The sequence below is a fragment of the Drosophila gunungcola genome (genome assembly GCF_025200985.1).
Source record: "Drosophila gunungcola strain Sukarami chromosome 2R unlocalized genomic scaffold, Dgunungcola_SK_2 000013F, whole genome shotgun sequence".
NCBI classification, from domain to species: Eukaryota; Metazoa; Arthropoda; class Insecta; order Diptera; family Drosophilidae; genus Drosophila; species Drosophila gunungcola.
Window position 1 is genome coordinate 1,858,337 of NW_026453171.1, and position 18,897 is coordinate 1,877,233.

Here is an 18,897-nt window from a genome sequence, read left to right on the forward strand (position 1 = left end):
TGCCATGACAAACTTAAAGACACTTTTGTATGGGCTTACATTATAAAATTTCGTTCTCAAAACCATACCAATTAAATATGATTTTAATTTGGATTGCTCAATAAATCTTAAAAAAAATTTCTTAAAATTCCATTAAACAATGTTTCTATTTTAAGATCAAATAACTTTAAACTTTTGTGCAAAGGGTAGAAAATTCGTTGGTTTACCTTCATTAAACTCCCATTAAGTTATAGAAAAATGTATTTATCGTTTTACCATACACCTTTTGCATATATTTTATTATGGGAATACAATAATTTCAATACCATTATGTGTATATTATGTATATATGTGTGTATCTGTATATCTATGTTAGTATCCTCAGAAGTACGGGTATGCAGATGTGTGTTAGTGTTTAAAAACCATCATTGAATAATATATTGAATTATTTTATTTTGACGTTCTTGTATACATTTCCTAGTTGGGTTATTCATGTTGCAATTCAAAGGGAATACAAATAATGCCATTGTGTTTGGAGTTGGAATTGTTTTCATAGGGTTTACAAATATTTGGGTTAGCTGAGTACACAATGCAATAATCAATATGCTAAGTATTGGTTTAAATGACAACAATGTAGCGCAAACATTTTTGCGTTATGCCTATGCACGAATTCATTAACAATTGTTTCTCGTTTACCTTTGTGTTATATGCTTTGATTTTACTCCGGTTTAGATTTAGATTTAGCTTTAGTTCGGTTTAGTTTAATTGGGTTGGATTATTTATTTGGGGCTTGACTAAAAGCGAGTCCACACACGAATACAAAGACAAATACTCGAAGAGGTGGTTATGCAAGTTGTATGATTAATTATTTTACAAAACAGTTCGAATGCCAAAAAGACCAATCAGCGACCTGGGTCGCTGGCTTAAGGCATTTTCGTATAGAATCTCCTTCTCCTCCATAATCTTTCCATAATCTTTCCATAATCTTTTACCATAACCCAGTTTCCTTCCCCTCTCTGGCACTTAGCAACTCGTTGTGCATTTCGTGTGGTTTTTCCTGGCATTTTCCTGGGTGCGGGTTCGGTTTTCCATTTTGTTTTGCCTTCGTTTTTGGGTATTTATAATACAGCGATATGCCTTTAATTTAATCGTAATTCAAGTGAAACTCTGCTTGTACACATATTTAACATTAACGAGCATTGGCAAATACATATATATATATTTATATATATATTCAGTTACATATTCAGATTCAGCAGTTTTAGCCCCCAAAGTCAAAGTCCCTGTCCTTGTCCCCGCCTAATCTTCGTTCAAATTTAGTCGCGGCAGCGGTTTGTTGTGTCTTTAAAGCGTTAACAAAGGAAAGCCTTGTATAGTTTAGTATAGTATAGCATATACCATGAAGTACACAGGTAGAAAAGTGGGTGGTGTGTGCATATAAAAGGGGGTGTTTGGGTGTCGGGTTTTGGGTTTCGGGTTTTGGGTTTTGGGAGGGGCTGGCAAATTAAATGCACCGATCTCTCAGCTGGCTCGGTGGGTTCAAGTAACTCGCAGTCCGGATTCAGTTCGCAACAGTCTTGTGGGGGAAATCAAAAAGTGGGCGGTGAGGTGGGGGGGAATTCAACTTCGGTTGCCTGACCTCGAGGGGGAGGGGATCTCTGTGGTACTAATCTCCTGCGGGTTATTGTCACTCTGGCCCTCGAAAGGTGTTCGAAAGGGATGCCGGGTAACAGAAAACTGCAATTACCTCTACGTAGTTCTGGGTCTGGTAGTTCTATAGTACTCTATGCGATACATGTATATTTGATGTATATATTTCTTTTATCATTTGCAACACATTAAAATTTTCCATTTCACTACATAAATACATACGTACATAATAATAATAATAATCATAATATTTAATAATAACGGCTTACCTCTCAGCCGGTTTGTTTGTTTGTTTGTTTGTTTGTTTATTTGTTTGTGTTTGCTAGAATGCTCCAAGCCAGGGATTTGGCGTTTAACTATATCCGTTTCCCTGTGTGTATGTGTGTGTGTGTGTGTGTGTGTGTTCAGTGCTCTTTGCTTGTGTGTATCCATACATATACATGGGTGTGTGGAGTGTGAAGTGGGGTGTGTGGGATAGTGTATCTATAGTTAGTTGTCTGTCGATTTCACCGATTCGCTAGCCTTGTGCGTTTCATCAAGCATCTCAAACTGTACAGTTTAGCCAGCGTATATACATGTGGATGTGGAGAACGGTTCAAAATACTCGTGCTGACTGACCTCTGACCCCGTTGCATGGGGCCGCAAATCAAATGACTTTAATCAGCACTCGGGGTGCATGCTTAATTAGTGCCGAATCACCGTCAAATCGGACTTTCGTTAAATTCTTTGCTCTTTTTCAATTTATCGATCTCTCAATTCGAATAAATTCACACACTCAACAAATGGTTCCTCACTGCGGCAGCCGATTAAAATACAGGTTACAAATTACCAATTACCAATTACCAATTACAAATTACAATTCAAACATCGGATTAAATAACATTTGACATTTACACTGAGGCGAGCGAACGCAAAGGATATACATACACATATCGTTACAAACACAGTGCCACACCCCTCACGAAAAGGGGGAGGCACGCCTATATATCATCATTATCATTATCATTATCATTATCTTTCCATCGGTATCCGAACCGTCGTCGTCGGCTTACTGAGGGATTAGCTGCAATCCCCTGTTTAATGCTGACTAATTAGCTAGTTTTCAATTCTGTTGTCTATGGTTGTTACGGATGTGGCTGTTGTCGTGCAGTAGGATCCTCCCGTCCTCCAATCCTCCCATCGGAGCTCTAACAGTTGCAGTTGGCATTGGGCGTGCCCTGCGGCTGATCCGTCAGCCGCTGGCCCTTCTGACCACCGCCCACTAACGTCGGATCCGCGTCCAGGCTCTCGGACATCTTGTCGCAGATGATGTCCACCAAGCGCTCGAAAACAGCCTGAAAGTCGGGGAGGGGGGGAATTCATACGGTAATCTTTGAGTAAGGCACTCATCACCATCACTGCCCGCCCACTCACCTTGACGTTCACATTCTCCTTGGCGGACGTCTCGAAGAACTCCACACCCAGTTGATCGGCCAACTGGCGACCACGTTCGAAGCTGATCACCCGTTGGTCCTCCATGTCGCACTTGTTGCCCACCAGGATCACCTGGGCGTTGTCCCACGAATAGGTTTTGATCTGTGTCACCCTGGAGCCGGAATAAACACACGAGTGTTAGATAAGGCAATTTATCCTTTCGGTTTTTTAGAAGCACTTACCAATCCTGCACCGAGTTGAAGCTGTCCTCGTTGGTGACGTCGTACATCAGGATGAAGCCCATCGCACCGCGGTAGTAGGCTGTGGTGATGGTGCGGTACCGCTCCTGTCCAGCCGTGTCCTAAAATAAAACAATTCATTTTAGTTAAAAAGCAAAAATTAATAAATTAAAATTTAAACTCAAATGTGCGCTTTAAATGACATCTAAGTATATTACTTAATAAATAGTTAAATTTTAAAAATCTATATTTTAATGGTTTTACCCCACTTTGAATAAATATAAGATCTCTGAATGAAATCAAAGTTATTTTCAAGAAAATGATGTATGTATGTATATAAGTTAAGTTTTAAATTTTTTAATGTTAAAAAGCTTTTTTAAGAAGAAACTATGCTATAATTTTTTTTGGATTTCACTTTATTTAAAAAGTAATGAATTTCTGTATTCAAACAAAAATCTATTGAAAGTGGTTTGAATAAGAAAGAACTTTACAACCAATATTATTAAAGTTAACTTTTAACAAATTTAATTGAACATATTATGTGTCTCAAATTAATTAATCCTAAAGATACTATTTAAGCAATTCATTTATCTTAATTGATGACAGAAAACTAGACAAGCACCCGGAACCCCACTCGCACATCAAGGACTCTCGAGAGGGCGCTCACCTGCGCCTTTCAGTCGTGGCGATGCCCGATCAATAAATCAATGTCTCAGCTTTCCGGTTTAATGCTCTCCTCCGGATGATTCATTCGCCCTCACAAAACTAATCGAGGTCAAACAAGTTTTACACATCCACATCTCAAGTGCCCATAAAAGTAGGCAGCACATTGTGCGACCCGGATATTTATATGTTGTCGTACTCACCCAGATCTGCAGCTTTACGCGCTTGTCGTGCCGAAAGACGGTCTTCACCTTGAAGTCAATGCCCACCGTGGAGACGAAGGCGGATGTGAAGCTATCGTCGGCGTAGCGGAAGAGGAAGCTGGTCTTGCCCACGCTGGAGTTGCCGATGATGAGCAGCTTGAACATGTAGTCGAAGTTCTGGTCGGCGGCATCCTTCTGCCACTTGGGGTCCCCGCCACTCGCCATTATGTTTGCTTAGAGCGGTTTGCTGCTGGAAAGATTGTAATTAAGTCATAGGTTAGTTCATATTCTCTGGGGATTATGTTTAAGGAACAAAAATTAAATAAATGATAGATCTGATCGGGGAAACACCTTTGATATTTCTGTCAACTCGTTTAAAGGATTCTAGAACCTACCCACAACTCAGTCACATAAACACATTCGCCTACGGAACAGTGATACTACTGCGACTTGAAAAATAAATTGGAAATCTAAAGGGAGCGGAAAGTTTTGTTTTTGGATTCGGTTTTTTGGTACGTTACTACGTTTGCAGATACTTTCTTTACTCCGCCATTGTTACACTCAATGCAAGTCCGGATCTATTGACCGAAGATGTTTGACACCGCATTGGGCACTATTTTGGGACTGGTGGTGCAGCTGATTTGCATGGTAATTGGCCAGGTCCTGGTACAGATGGTCCAGCATCCACTGATCACGACGGGACTTTGCCTGCTGGCGGGATTAGCCTACCAGGCGGACCAGGAGTCACTCAAGGAAGCCTACCAGCGGGTGCTGCTATGGGTGAGATTGCACCTACGATTTGGGCGGTTGAACAGCTTCTACTGGAAGCATCCTGGTGCGGGATATGCTTACGACATGGATCACGGTCCGCACACCTGGTTGGCAAAATCCGGGGCAAGTAGCGAGTTTCTGGAGGCAGAAAACCACTTTCAGAGCCCCGTCAACATCGATGAGAGCCAAGTCCAACGCTTGGCCATTAGGGAGTTGCTGAACTGGAACCACTACGACGATCTTCCAGCCAGCATCCAGCTGGAGAATACGGGCCAAACGCTGGTGCTGCGGGCCCAGTTCCATGGCAACGCACCCACGATCAGTGGGGCCGATCTGCTGGCCAGCTACACGTTTCTGGAGGTGCGGTTCCACTGGGGCTGGTGCAACAGCGAGGGCTCGGAGCACACAATCAACCACCGCAAGTTCCCGCTGGAGATGCAGGTGATGCACCGGGCGGGATCAGGGGTGCCCAGGCCCTGCACCAGTAGCTATGACCTCCTGATGATCGGGTACGTCTTCGAGCTGTCCGCCCACAATCCGTTCCTGGATCCGCTGGTGCAGAACTTGCGGCTGGTCCAGAAGCCGGGCAGGCGGGTCCAGATCCCGCCCTTTCCCCTTTCCTATCTGATGTACGTCTTCCGCACCGGGTTCTACTCGTACGGCGGGTCGCTGACCCACCCGCCCTGCTACCAGGGCACCGAGTGGTTCATCTTTCCCGAGTCGCTGGCCATCAGCGACTTCCAGCTGCGCCACTTCCGCCTGCTGCTCGGTCCGGACGGGATCTCGCCCATCACCCGCAACTGCCGGCCCGTGCAGCACATGGGCAACCGGGTGGTCAACCTCAACTGCTTCTGTCCCTACAATGCCGCCCAGCTGGCCCACCTCCACGTGGAGCTCTGCCAGCAGCAGCGGGCTCAGGAGGAGCAGGAGCAGCAGCTGGAACTGCAGCGGGAATTGGAGCGGCAGCGGGAACTCGAAAGACGAAAGGAGCGGGATCGGAAACTGGAACATGAGACGGCGGCCATCGTTGCCTCCGACGACGACGAGGGCCAGTTGGTGGAGACCATCGATACCACGACCATAATTACAAGTAGCAGCAACACTAGCATCTGCATGACCACCTTGATGCCCAGGATTCAGCCGGAGCAGAAGCCCCAGATGCCTTCGTCCTCCCCAAATGCCAGCCAGAGTTCGCTGCGCAATCCTGGCGTTGTGATTTTCAACAGTGTCAATGAGACCAAGTGTGCAGCTCCGGAGGAGCTTCCCATCCGTGATAACAGGGGACTGGGATTGGGCGGCCAGAATGGCTGCAAGGCCGATGCCATTTGCGGCATGGGCGATGGCGTCAACATTGGGGTACGCATCGAGCTGGTTGAATAGGATTTGCACCATTACTAACCATCCTGGATGCCCATAGACACTCCACTTCTTGACCAAGCTGCACGACGAACTGGAGGGCCAACATGGAACACCGGTCAGGGCCAACTGGGGGCCAGCTGCTGCTCTGTGCGATGGGAACCAATTGAATCGCGTGCGCGTGGATTAAACAAGTTTGCGTTTATATTTTCTGAAGCATAGCCCCCCGTTCCCTTGACTTGTGACCCCAGGGAAGGGGAGTGGATGGATATGGTTTGGTTTGGGAAAGGACACACTTGACTATCCCTGTCACGTCACTGGGAGAACTCAAAGAGAAACTACTTGGCGGGGGAGTGGGCTGGTGCGGCCTTGAAAACATTCAGCCTTGGCTTGGCCAAGTGACAACAGTCTCGGCTTACAGTTTGCCATTCGGGATGGCTGCCTGTTCGGTGGGCTGTTTTCCATATGCACGGCAGCGAGCGACATTGTGTCGATAATTTGTGTATATAGCCAACTCCTGCTTCCGTTTCCGCTCATCCTTTTGTCCACAGACCGCCTCCCTCCCCCCCCCCCCCCTCCTCCCCAGAAGCCCAGAATCAAAAGTTGCGCAGCGGCAAAGTGCTGTCAGATTGCTGATGAACGACTTGAAGTAACAGACCCGACCGAGTGCGCGCGTCATCGTCAAGGATTTGGCTGGCTGGCTGGATGACTGGCAAAAGGACGGGCTCCGCTCCTGTCAAGCCTCTTCAAGCCCAGAAATATCCTGGGGGGGGCCCGAAGCAAGGGGCACCACGAAGTGGGCTGCGACGGCAGACGGGCTTGAGTCAATTGGCACACGGCTCTTATCAGAGGCGGTGTGTGGAAATGTTTTTATCTGCTCGGCTGCGTGTAATTATCGATTTTTTCTGTTGTTTTTCCCTCTGCATGGGGGTGGCTGCTGCTCATCCCCCTGCCGATGAACGGCCCCCATGGCCCGCCCCCTTAAATGCTCTTTCATGTTTCAAATTTCCAATGATTAAGCAGCTGTTGAGCGGACGGCAGCTGCGGGCTAGTTTAATTATTGATAAGAAACCCAATATTGGCAAAAACCTGAGCTCAAACTTGGCTCTAATGGTTTCCGTGTAACAGTTTTCAAAAGGAAATCGTCTAAGTTGAGTCTATACTTTGACAATTTCTGGCTCTATATTGCAGTTTCATAAGTTACATTTTCCTGTTACAGCCAAATAACAAAAGCATTACAAGGTAAGTAAATATAGGACTGAAATCGGTATATTTCAATTAATCTTTGTCTAAGCAAATATGGTATTATTTCATTTGCAAAACTTTGTTGCTCTTTAGGGTCAGATAAAACGTATATCTAATGTCAATAAGATAATAACACAACCGCTTGAGCCAAAAACACGAATATACCAACATATCTATAGATATAGTATACTATACATTTTCAATGAGGTTAACCGAATTGTAATTTATTTCAAAGCAGATTGCTAGCAAGGCAAAATGAGATGGCGCAGTTAACATTATCCACAATATGGAAGTTATATTGTAACCCTTTTGCGCCGTGCAGGCTACTTTAGTATTCTGTGATTTGAACCAGGAATAGCACACCCCCCGTTTGGTCACTCATGGCGTATACCTAATGTGTCAAATGCACTCACTCTGTCTTGAGGTTGCTGCGGTTGCTGCGGTTGCTGTTTTTGCTGCTGCAGATGTTGCAGTTACTGTTGTTGTTGTTGCTGCTGCTGATCCTGCTGCCACGCGAATATATCCTGCTGTTGTTGACGTGTGGGCACATACACACAAATCGATAATGGCAAACGGCAGCTCCTTTCGCTGGGGGAAGGTGGAAGGAAAAGGTCTCTGCTCAGCCTTGGCACTGGACTGACATATACGCCGCGATTCCGCGTCGTTGGTTGCCTCGATTTGTTTACGGTTACCCAATCAATTATTCACACGACCGCGACACACTCGTCTGGCCAGGATTTGGCTGGCTATGGATGTGACTGTGGCTGCAGTGGCTCAATTATTCAGCGGAGGCAGATGCAGGGCCACTGTATTAACTTTTCGCTTCGACACGTCGACTCCAAAGGACACACAATTTTTCGTTCGCTCTTAGGCGGCGAATTGACTGCTGCGGCGAAAACGGGCCAGTTTTGTATACGTTTTCATAATTTAACTGTTTCAACCTGGCTGACTGACTAACTGACTGGCTGCTGCTGCCCACACAGTTTCCCTGCTGCTGCTGCTTCTGCTTCTGCTTCTTCTGCTTTTCCTGCTGCTTTTCTCGAAAATCGATGGGTCTCCGTGCCTGGGTAGTCCGTGTGTGGGCGTAGCTTTCGCGGCGATTTCGGGGGGAGCTTTCCATTCATGCGCCGGACATGCGCACTCAATAAGCTAGAGTTCTACCAAACACTGGCACATCGCTCTATTTGAAATCCTATCTGGGCGCCAAGCCTTTTTATCCACTCTACGAACTTTGAGAATTTTGCTAGCTCAGGTATTTTTGAAAAACAAGATAATATAGTCGACTTAAAAATACAAAGATTGGGACGTAAAGCGGGCAAGTACGAAGAATCATTAGATTGCCAAGCTTTCTAACAAGTGTCTAGAAGCTATTTGAATTTCTGCAAAGAAGTTCTTCAGAAAACAGGTTGTCTATATATTTATTATTAATTTAATCTTTTTTCAGACTTTCATTTTAAGCCATAACCTTCAGAAAATATCATTAAGCTTTGTGACCTGACTCTTGTCGAAACCTTGAAACCTGATATCAGTTTATGGCCCGGAATATAAAGCGAAATCAAATCAGGGTTCAAAGATTCTGAGTATAACGAGTTTAATGACCAACGATTAATAATGATTTTACCACCTACAGTTTGCTATTTCCGGCCAGCAGATCTCGCACCAATCCGACGGCGTACTTAGCCGTTCCCGGGGCCGTGGTCACGCCATAGCCTCCATGACCATAGTTGTGGACAATCTTCAGCCGCCTGCCGTCCGGATTTGTGATTAGTTCGGGCTCCACTCGCACAACCGAGCGGTGAGGACGCAGACCCACACACTCCCGGACGATCTCCGCCTTGCGGAGACTGGGCAGCAGGTCGTAGCAGCGCTCCCGAATCGCCATGCTGTCGTACTTGCACCACTCCGTGTTGTAGCTGTCGAACTGGCGACAACCGCCCAAGGTGACCGTTTCGAACCCGGGCAGCACGTAGGTGTCGTAGTCGCCGTAGAAGGCTGTCTTCACCCACGGAGCCCGCACCTTGAGCACCTGTCCCCGGATCGGCACCAGATGCTGATCGCTACACAGCTCTTTGGCTCCCATTCCGGTGCAATTGAGCAGCACGTCGATGTTTTGCGGCACCTCGAAGAAGTTATTGACATGCTGACGCACCACCTCGCCTCCGTTGTCTAGAAATCTAGGAAAAAAAATTATGAAATACATAAATGCAATAAATGCTAAAGTTTATAATTTTGTTTGATTCGGTTTAGTTCGCTATCGTTACCCATAAGAAATTAATACACATTATAATTCCTTTTTTGTCCCAACTATTCTAATATATACTGAAAATAGAGAAATAAAAAAAACCCCAATAACTTGCGGTAATGCAGATCTCTACTCACTTTTTTGTGGCATAGGGCAGAAAGAGGCGGCTCTCCGTGAGGCAGGTGGTGAAGAAGGATCCGTACTTCCAGCCGCCGTGGCAAAGCTTTAGTTCCTCCTCCGTGGCTTGCCGGTAGACAGGCAAAAGTTTCTCAATAAAGTGGTTCTAAGGCGACAGCAAGTAGAAAGTTAAACGAATTAAGCTGGGTGAGATAAAAATCGCTGATAGAGGCCAGCCCAGTAACATACCCGCACGATGGAGGGGGAAGTGCGGGAGTAAATGTACCCGGATAGTTGGCACACGCCCGCCAAAGGAGCCTCCTTGGAGCGACGCAGTTCATCCCAGTAGTTGAAGGCATCCGTCATCCACTTTCTGGGAAGGAAATTAGGCTATAGAATTATATGTGACCAGGGGAAAATCGTGTACTCACTGGGTAATTTCCTGGGTGGGGCCCATGAAGCTTGTGCCCGGACGGAATATCCCGGCCGCCACATAGCTAACCGTGTCCTCGTTGAAACGATCCGCAATAACGGAAACCCGCGCCGTTGGGAACTCCTTCTGGAGTTCCAAGGCGGTCGTAAGACCGATTATGCCGCTGCCCAAGACTCCGAAATGCATTCTGTATCCGCTGTGCTCCGATTTTGATAACCCAATTCCGATGGAAGGCAGTCCCGTACTGAGAGCCGCGAACTGCGGCGCGTGTTTTTAAAGGTACTTGTGGAGATAGTAGCTGCAGCTTATCAGCCGGTAAAATTCGCTGCCCATCGCGCCTCCAGAGATAAACTTACTACTACTGCCTATCGCAGGTGCAATAAACGCTGCTCGCATTGTTTTTATTATGGTTGAGTACAGTGTTTAACGGCTAAAGTTAACCGAAGCGTTCTGAAGCGATTTGAAAAATTACGAAAAGGTAAGTAAAACAGAATTACAATATCAAGGTTTTTATTTACTACAAATTAGTTTTTAAAGCAAAATGATGATTAGGATTAAACGATTCCCTTAACAGATTTAAAAAAGCAATTGGAATCAAGCAATTAGTATTCTATTGATTTTACCTTTGTCTAACTTTGAGTGATGTCTTTATTTTAATTCCGCCTAACGGATACCCACTGTACAATTAAAAGTACATTGTTAGATCAGCTGTTAACACGCCACCCGCAAGTCGGGTTTTTTGTGCAGCTCACAACAATTTTCCCAAAGTGCTGTCAGAATTAGTTGTCAAATGGTACAGCCAAGTTGGTTAGTAATATACATTAACAAATACTTTCCGTTTAAATCGTTCTCTTTTCAACCGGCGCTAGAGCACTTCCACTTAAATAAATACCAACAGCGCTGAACAGCTGATTGCGGTATTTTAAGTTTCATTAGTTGGCCTGCCGACACTGTTCAACACTGCCGCGAGGGTCACACTGTCCGCTCAGATATTTATTTTTCTAATAACATTTGCTTAGTAAAACACAAAAACGAGGGATTACAAATCGAGCAGCAACGATTTCGGCCAAGCACGAAACGGAAAGGATAGCCAGCGAGCGGAGCAGCCAGGAATTGAGCAGGAAGCGGCAGGAACACCAGTACGGATTTCCCCAGGACAAGTAGTATGTCTTCGATGTCGCCCAGCGAGGTGAGTTCCCTTGTGGTCTACAGATTTCCCATGTTTATACGAATGGCAGGGGCACCACCTCACAGCTGGGCAAATGTTTACAGTGCCAGAAGGTTTGCCTTCCGCAATCGCACGTTGAGTTCCCCATTTCGACAGTAGGTTCAACGTCATCTTATCGTTCCAGCAAGTCGGACTTGAAAAAGTGACGCAGCGCTCTGCGATGATAAGCCCGTCCAGCTTCCTTCTTGAGCCCCCATTTTGATTATATAATTGAATGCCTTCGTCTGCGGCTCGAGGTCATCTGACCCCGGTCGCTAATTGCGAACCCGGCAATCGATTCGCTGTTTGCGCCACCCACCGGTGACCTCCGCCTCCCACTGCCGAAATGTTTACACGGCATCATTTGCACTTTCCTTTTGGCTAAATGACTGTTTACGCCACGTAAACAATGCACTTGCATTGTGGCCTAAACCTTCCATCCTGGCCAGCTCATCGCCCTCTGGGGTGCCACCAACCAGAGAAGGGAGTGCCTAGATGGCACAACTCCCCAAAAGCTTGTAAATTTGCGATTGTTGGTAATCAATTATTGAGACTTGGAGTTACGAAAGCATCTAAATGCTAAGAGAGCTTAGTTAGATGAGTTTAAGTAAGATGCACTAGTTACAACGTCCTATAAAATACCTTAATTATAGAATTCTTGTTGTGGAGTTACAAAAGTTCCATAAATATAAGTTCAAACAGTAGCCCTTAAATACAATGCTAAAAGTTACTAATTTTTAGTGATTCTTTTGACTTATTTTCATTTAAGTCTACAATATTACAACTTTTATTTAAAACATTCTTTTATGGAATTATTTTAGGTAAATATCCTCAATAATATTATTATAAATTAATTTTGAGGTACCCTCGTCGTATGTCATGTCTTATTCTTTTTCTATGGTCATCTGTAGGCAATCTGTGCACACTACCTTATGTCACTGTATCGCATCTCCCCGAGTTTTATCTCATTTTTGCATATATGTAGCTCAAAAATAAAAGCTATAAATTCCATTAAAACTCGCATATCCACATTCCAGTTATATTTTATGACAAAGATATAAAATATTTACATTCTACCTTATATAGAATAAATGTTTATTGAAGAACTTGCTGCTTTGTGTTGGATGCCTTGCGTTGGCAAATACAAAATTTACCATTACCATCACTGCTCCCAAGCTATATCTCTCGTATATATGGCTCACTCGGATCGCTCGCCCGTCCGCCGAAAATAGAAGCTCAACGCCAGTGACAGCGCTCGCATTCAGTTCTCGATGCCACGCGAATTCGCACGCGCCGCTCTGCCAGATTCTCCGTGACGCGAAATTCATAATCCGAAATACATTAAATCGATTCAAAATTTCGCAGGTTCAGCATTAGCAAACAATTGATTACCGGTGGCGCACAACTTTTCCCAGGGATCCCCTTAACACTTGTCAACCGTCCCCCCAACTGACAATTTTTTGGCACGCGCTAAGCACATTAATTGCCGGCGCTCCCAGCCGCTAGATACGCATTAGGACTCTAAAAATAAACAGCAAGCTATAGCCAGAAGTCCACAGAACCAGTTTAAAATGTTTTGAAACAGAGGAATCTACAGTCAAAGTCCTATAAATCGAACTAAGTCTTTAACATGCTTGATCTCTTTTATATACATGTTTAACACTTCCTTATTCCATTCAACCTTATTAAAAACTGCGTTCAAGTTATCGGAGCCCGACTGTAGTGGAAAATCAAGAAGTACCAAGCCTCCCAATTGATCGGGCATCATGAAATATGCATGGGCATATTTCGCGATCCAATCACAAAGAATATCAGCCATAACAAAAGCATCGCCATAAGGAAGTGATTGCCTTGTTAGCACTCCCCGCGACCATAAGCGATTAATGGGGGAGTTTAAAAGGCAGTTATTGAAAGCCATCCATATGGCAGAACAGCAATTTATCTCTTCGAAAGTATACTCTTGATAAGGTCGCTAAAATGGGCGGTTTATTGAAGTCGCTGACCTGAGAAACGTGATCGCTGACCGGTAGATTTAAAAAGATAGAAATTTACCTGCGCAATTTTAATGCGATTTAAGCGAATTGCCACTTACCCAGGCCATTTTCCAATCGCCTTTCCATAAAGAACGCCATAATCGCAGAGAAACAACACCTTTGTGTTTAAATCGCTTGCAATATGTGATACATTTCATTTAATTTCAATTTAAGTGCTGCGATTGGCGTTGCCTTTTCCTCTAAGCAACATGTATCTCATATTAATGTAATTTCATGCGCCTTTCACGTGTCTGCAGCAACAACACGTCCTCGTTTCGATGGCTTACGTTTCGAAGTGTTCTTTTTAGCTATATGTTTGGGTATCAGCGGCAATCGGCAAAGGAGATGCTCTCGAAGCTGCCTGGAACTCGTTGCTCATCCGCCGCGAACGTGACACATGTCGACTGCCACTCTCTTCGACCGGATGATAAGGCCAAAACTGGCGCATCAGGTTTTCGTTTATTTATAACGCCCCAGTACACGATCTCTGACGTCACAATTGTACGGCGATGACGTACTAGATGGTTTATCGACCGCCGGTGAAGGGCAGGGGTGGCTCATTTGGCAAGTTTAAGGTTGCAGCGACAGTATAATCAACCTCAAACCCCAGTGGTTCTTCCGCTTTCACCTCTATTGTAATGCGCTTAGCATTTCTCCGGTTCAGGAAATCGCTTTATATGGCTTTGGGGCCGGGCCCTTGGGCCCTTCCAGTTGCATAATTTGGTCAGAGTGGCGGTTTGGCTTGTTTATTTTGGTCTGGCGTGTGATTCACAGCCCAAGGTTGGCCAGCAAATGCGATTTCCAAACTGTTTTCGAGAGGTGTGATTCATGCCCGCCCCCCACTTCATTAAATTTCCCCATCTCCCATCACCACCCACATCTCAGATGTTTATGTCTACGCTAATCGTCCTTCACCCTCTGGCTTACCTCCAAATTATTGCGGTTTTATCAGCTGCTAAAACGTTTATCAGCCCCAAAGACGTCGTCTATGGCACGCTTTAATCATCAGCAGCGACCAAGGAATTGTGTTTACCCGAATAATATTCTCCGAAAATGAGAAATAAATAAATAAAAAAACAAAAACAGCCCCCTTCCGCTGACCCCTAAGTCTGGCAGTTGCTGGTTTATTTGTTTACACTCTGCTTGGCTTTTGTTGTCGAAGAATTCTTGAAGTCCATTGTTTAGCTGTTGTTTCGTTTCCCCGTTGGCCAAAATTTCCCTGCCAGCGTTCTTCTCCTAGACTTTGGCATTCAATTGCAATTTATTTATTTATTTATTTCCATGTGATTCAAGCGGCTTTTGTTTTGCTCTCTAGATTTGATTGAGTCTAAAATAAACGGCATCTAATCCCCCGCAAAGCGAGGCGCGTGTTTATTGGTCTGGCCTACTTCAGTGCTCAGTATTTCGCATTTGGGAGGCCTTTGGGTCCAAGCACATTTACTATCTGGCCGCGGAACTTAGCTGCTTTAATAGACCCGCTTTAATTGGCTTCACTAAGTGGTTGTCGATCTGTTGCTTCGTTTAGAACTAGTTTTGCTGTAAGTCAGCGTTTAGCTTACATAATCGATCATCGTGTAGGGCGCTGTTTGATTGCTTTTAATCACGAGCAGACACTCGTCTTCATTTCATTGCAATATGCCGAAGATCTTTTTGTTCCATCAATTGAAATGTATGCCCCATTGACGTATGCCTCCGTCTTGAGCACTTGTTTCCCTCTTGTTTGAGTATCTGCACTGAGCAAAATGGCATTAACAAGCCAAGAACATTAAACGTTTTTAAATTCCCTCAAACTTAATTGATGAAAATAATACTTTAGAAATCTACTACCAATCATCCTAGCTTTCTAAACAAACGCCAATAATCGATTTATTGGCCATAGAGAGTATAAAAGCACTTAAATTAATTAATAAATTTAATCAAACTGGAAAAACATAAAAGGTTTTGAGCAGATTTAAACTAGATTTGTTGAATTGTATAAATTCGAAATTGTAGGACTATCTATTATAGTCCTAAAATATGTGTTTGTATTGTTACCAAAGTTCCTAAAAACTGTGAGCTTTATTTAAAGAGTTTTCCCTCACTGTATTTATATATAGATATACCTATCTGTTTGCCTGGGGGTGTAATCTAATCGGGGACTTATCAGCTAATGGCTGCGTGCCAGGGAAGTGCTCTGATAAGGATTTTTGCCAATACTTTTCGCGGGTAGGCGGTGGGGTACGGAAGCATCTCGTGATTTGGGAGACTCAGCCACAACCCGATTCCGAAACTTAAGCACAAAACCAGCTGTGCTGGCAACTTGTTCAGGTTAACAAACTAGTTTGGGCCGTTTCGCTGCACTTGCGAATGTTCATTTTTGATAGTGCAAAACGTAATATAGATCGGGTGAGCGGGGTGGTGGCGGTTTGCGGGTGGTGGGTGTTGTTTGTGAGGTGCCGAAAGCACCGACGACTACGCACACCGAAACACGTCGCTTCGTCACTCGACTCGCCCTGCAGTCTCTCCCACAAATTTCTCGGCGCTTTCCTGCAGTCGTCCCACGAACGTTGGCGCAATTGGTCGACAAGAATCGGTCCGCGAATATAATGACTGCCAGGCCCCTCGCCCACACTCGCCTCCTGGGAAAAGCACTTGCATATTGAAGTGTAGCAATAACTAAAACACAAAATTGGTCATTTAGCACTCTAGCAAGTCGTGAAATATCTGTGAAATATTTAGACAAGAACTGTCGTTGAAACTAGTTAACAACTGTGAGAACAACTGAACAATAACTACAAAATGCTGAAATTATTCAAAAAACCCAAAGACAAAATACCCAAGTCGGAGATCATAACCGAACCCAAAGAACCCAAAACGCCGCCGGTCTCCAAATGCGGCAAACCCCTGCAGCTGGACAACTCGCGCTGGGAGGCAAGTATACATCCATCGGTGGGATAAAACTGAACTGAACTGAACTTTAGCCAGATATCACGTTCGAACGGCTGGTCGAAAAAATATATAGTGGTGCCATTGCGTCATGGGTGTGTAGTGTTTTGAGTTCTCAGAAATCTCAGTGATTCCGTTCTTCTGATTTCGAGGGGGTTCTCCGATTTGTTTTAGGTTTTTTTTCTGTTGCAAATTTCCTGCCCTTATCGATCAAACCGTTTATCAGCAGCTCAAATGTGTGGGCAGAACGGGCGAAATTGACTTCGTACTTGTTTTTGTTCTCGAAAATGGCCCTGCAAGTGGGAGTGATTCGATAAGGTAGAGCCGAAAGACGGAAAAACAATCGACTGTTCTATACATTTCTGTGACATTTGTTTTTATCTTATCTTGCTCTGTGTTATATATATATATCTGCGTATTATGTATACGCCATATAGCGTATATTGGCGTTTTGTAAGCCAAAGGAGAAATGGCGCAGAGATAAGGGGAGCGGAAAAAATAAGTTTTGAGAGCTCTTTAAGTAGAATGGCCCAGCTGAAGGTGTGTTTGGCGATAAGATAGGCCAAGAACTTCACAAGTCATTGACTATTCAAAACCCTTTGTTGGTAATTTCGTCCCACAGCGCCGCCTGCACAAAGAGCTGATGTCCTTGATCAAGGAGCCGCCACCAGGGAGTTACCGTGGACACCGAAAGCGTACAGCAAAACTTATCCGAGTAAGTACGGACTACGGAGCAGAGTGGGCCAAGTTCAGCGAAAACTGAAACTGGTTTAATTCAAGCACATAATACGCAAAAATAAATGAGCTTAATTCAGCAACTTGCGTCGAAAACAAAGCCCACCATTGTTGCAGGCTGACACTCATAACTCTCTTTGGCTTACAGATGGAAAATAAACATTAAAGGTTTCGAGGGCACACTTTACGAGGGCGAGGACTTCCAGCTGCTGTTCAAATTCAACAATAAATATCCCTTCGATTCGCCAGAGGTAATATTTCAACTGAACAAAAAAAACAGCGATGATGGTGGTCTTAATCTTTTTTTTTTTTGTTTTTAATTGCCAGGTGACCTTCATCGGCAGCAATATACCCGTGCATCCACATGTCTACAGCAATGGACACATCTGCCTATCCATTCTGACCGAGGACTGGTCGCCGGCGCTGTCCGTGCAATCCGTGTGCCTTAGCATAGCTTCCATGTTGAGCAGTTGCCGCGAGAAGAAGCGTCCGCCGGACAACACGCTCTACGTAAAGACCTGCAATAAGAATCCCAAAAAGACTAAATGGTGGTACCACGGTGCGTATTCGTGATTTCTCACTTGCAGCTCGCCGTAACTCAACTAATTGTTTATTGCAGACGATTCTGTTTAGTTAGAGGTGCAATTTATGACTACTGCCTGCTGATGTCTGCTTTGCGCATCCACCCACAAAAAAAAAAACCAATAGCAATACAGAAGTAGAACACGGCGAAGAAAGCCCCAGATACCCCAGTGTTATGGGGCAGCGACCAGTAAAAGTGTACACTCGCGAGTGGAGCAGATTCGCCAGACAGCCCAAGTGCACTCGAATGCAGACGCAATATGCAACAAAGCGAATCGAGTCAACGAGGAACCTATCAGTAGAGTTTGGCAAACAATCATAGCGCATGCAACCGATACTAATTATAGCTATGTATAATCAACAAAAGGCGTGTGCGATAAAACTATTATTAAATGTTAACATTTTAATTAGATTGTTAAGACCAAAATTTATGTCTAAATTAAATGTTATGCTACCATCTAACTACTAGGCGTATGTAAACCAACCAACCGACGTGAACGTTTGATAGTTCTGGCACTTATCGCCAGTCGCTGCTTCCACATTCCACGAGCATCGTTTGAGGCATCCGGCCCCAGTAGCGTGATCCAATCCACATATGAAGCTTCCTACCCAGCTTATTTTAATTGTGTATATTTAATCATCCTAGATGCATTGCGAAACTCATAAGCTCATAGTTAAGTTTACAACATTTCAAATGTATTACAAGCCATATACCCTAATCGCTCTCATTGTCACCAGTCCGGCACTCTGTAATCTTCCCTCATTGCCCATTGCCCATGCATAGGTCGCTAAGTTAACCAGTTTATGTACTTGGCTAGGATAGTCCATCTGTGGCCAAAATCTCGCAAGTGGCACGATAGCAAAACACATTTACCTCTTACTGTGCAAGTAGAACTAAGGATGTGACGAGGTACTCGTCGGACTACCATACAATTAAACTGTAATCTGTGTAATGTAAAAAGAGCCCAATTAAATCCAATGTATGTTTATCTAGCATATGTGCTATGCCTATAAATATTTACTGTTAAAAAGTATTTAAAATAAAACCAAGTCTGTAATCAAAATTAAACCCCTTTTTTTATGGGACCAAATATTTCAAGCTTC

General features: G+C 44.4%; 4 protein-coding genes across 6 annotated transcripts; 2 read left to right on the plus strand and 2 right to left on the minus strand.

The window, feature by feature from the left end:
• Positions 1–242: 242 nt before the first annotated feature.
• Positions 243–8,698, minus strand: LOC128256157 (ras-related protein Rab-3). Of its 3 annotated transcripts, XM_052986290.1 has the most exons (6): positions 8,003–8,017; positions 7,933–7,957; positions 4,148–4,394; positions 3,285–3,403; positions 3,043–3,214; positions 243–2,963 (listed from the first exon to the last, which is right to left on the minus strand). In XM_052986290.1, exons 3-6 carry the CDS (start codon positions 4,370–4,372, stop codon positions 2,817–2,819), a joined length of 663 nt encoding a protein of 220 aa, XP_052842250.1. In that variant the 5' UTR covers positions 4,373–4,394; positions 7,933–7,957; positions 8,003–8,017; the 3' UTR covers positions 243–2,816. The 3 variants fall into 3 exon arrangements, with proteins under 3 accessions (XP_052842250.1, XP_052842249.1, XP_052842248.1); XM_052986289.1 differs by having other exon boundaries at positions 4,148–4,397; positions 7,933–8,698; XM_052986288.1 differs by having other exon boundaries at positions 7,933–8,693.
• Positions 4,527–6,495, plus strand: LOC128256154 (carbonic anhydrase 6). The gene is made up of 2 exons (XM_052986285.1): positions 4,527–6,274; positions 6,336–6,495. The coding sequence occupies exons 1-2, from the start codon at positions 4,739–4,741 to the stop codon at positions 6,462–6,464; spliced, it is 1,665 nt and encodes a 554-aa protein (XP_052842245.1). The 5' UTR covers positions 4,527–4,738; the 3' UTR covers positions 6,465–6,495.
• A 395-nt stretch (positions 8,699–9,093) lies between the features above and the next one.
• On the minus strand, positions 9,094–10,784 carry LOC128256155 (D-aspartate oxidase). Its single transcript, XM_052986286.1, has 4 exons — positions 10,310–10,784; positions 10,128–10,251; positions 9,899–10,044; positions 9,094–9,693 (listed from the first exon to the last, which is right to left on the minus strand). The coding sequence occupies exons 1-4, from the start codon at positions 10,495–10,497 to the stop codon at positions 9,144–9,146; spliced, it is 1,008 nt and encodes a 335-aa protein (XP_052842246.1). The 5' UTR covers positions 10,498–10,784; the 3' UTR covers positions 9,094–9,143.
• Positions 10,785–15,915: 5,131 nt separating this feature from the next.
• Positions 15,916–18,862, plus strand: LOC128256160 (ubiquitin-conjugating enzyme E2 W). Its single transcript, XM_052986293.1, is given in 6 exon segments — positions 15,916–16,461; positions 17,099–17,146; positions 17,148–17,191; positions 17,360–17,462; positions 17,539–17,770; positions 17,831–18,862. Coding segments are annotated over 6 exon segments (573 nt in total). The 5' UTR covers positions 15,916–16,329; the 3' UTR covers positions 17,845–18,862.
• The last annotated feature ends 35 nt before the right edge of the window (positions 18,863–18,897 follow it).

Excerpts from the sequence above, each read along its gene's own strand:
- LOC128256155 (XM_052986286.1), bottom strand. The coding sequence starts at position 10,497 with ATGCATTTCGGAGTCTTGGGCAGCGGCATAATCGGTCTTACGACCGCC. Across the intron at positions 10,252-10,309 it reads CCCACCCAGGAAATTACCCA|AAAGTGGATGACGGATGCCT; the intron begins GTGAGTACACGA and ends TTTCCTTCCCAG. Across the intron at positions 9,694-9,898 it reads CTGCCCTATGCCACAAAAAA|ATTTCTAGACAACGGAGGCG; the intron begins GTGAGTAGAGAT and ends TTTTTTTCCTAG.
- LOC128256154 (XM_052986285.1), top strand. The coding sequence starts at position 4,739 with ATGTTTGACACCGCATTGGGCACTATTTTGGGACTGGTGGTGCAGCTG. Across the intron at positions 6,275-6,335 it reads GCGATGGCGTCAACATTGGG|ACACTCCACTTCTTGACCAA; the intron begins GTACGCATCGAG and ends GGATGCCCATAG.
- LOC128256157 (XM_052986289.1), bottom strand. The coding sequence starts at position 4,372 with ATGGCGAGTGGCGGGGACCCCAAGTGGCAGAAGGATGCCGCCGACCAG. Across the intron at positions 3,404-4,147 it reads GCGTAAAGCTGCAGATCTGG|GACACGGCTGGACAGGAGCG; the intron begins GTGAGTACGACA and ends GTTTTATTTTAG. Across the intron at positions 2,964-3,042 it reads AGGAGAATGTGAACGTCAAG|GCTGTTTTCGAGCGCTTGGT; the intron begins GTGAGTGGGCGG and ends CCCGACTTTCAG.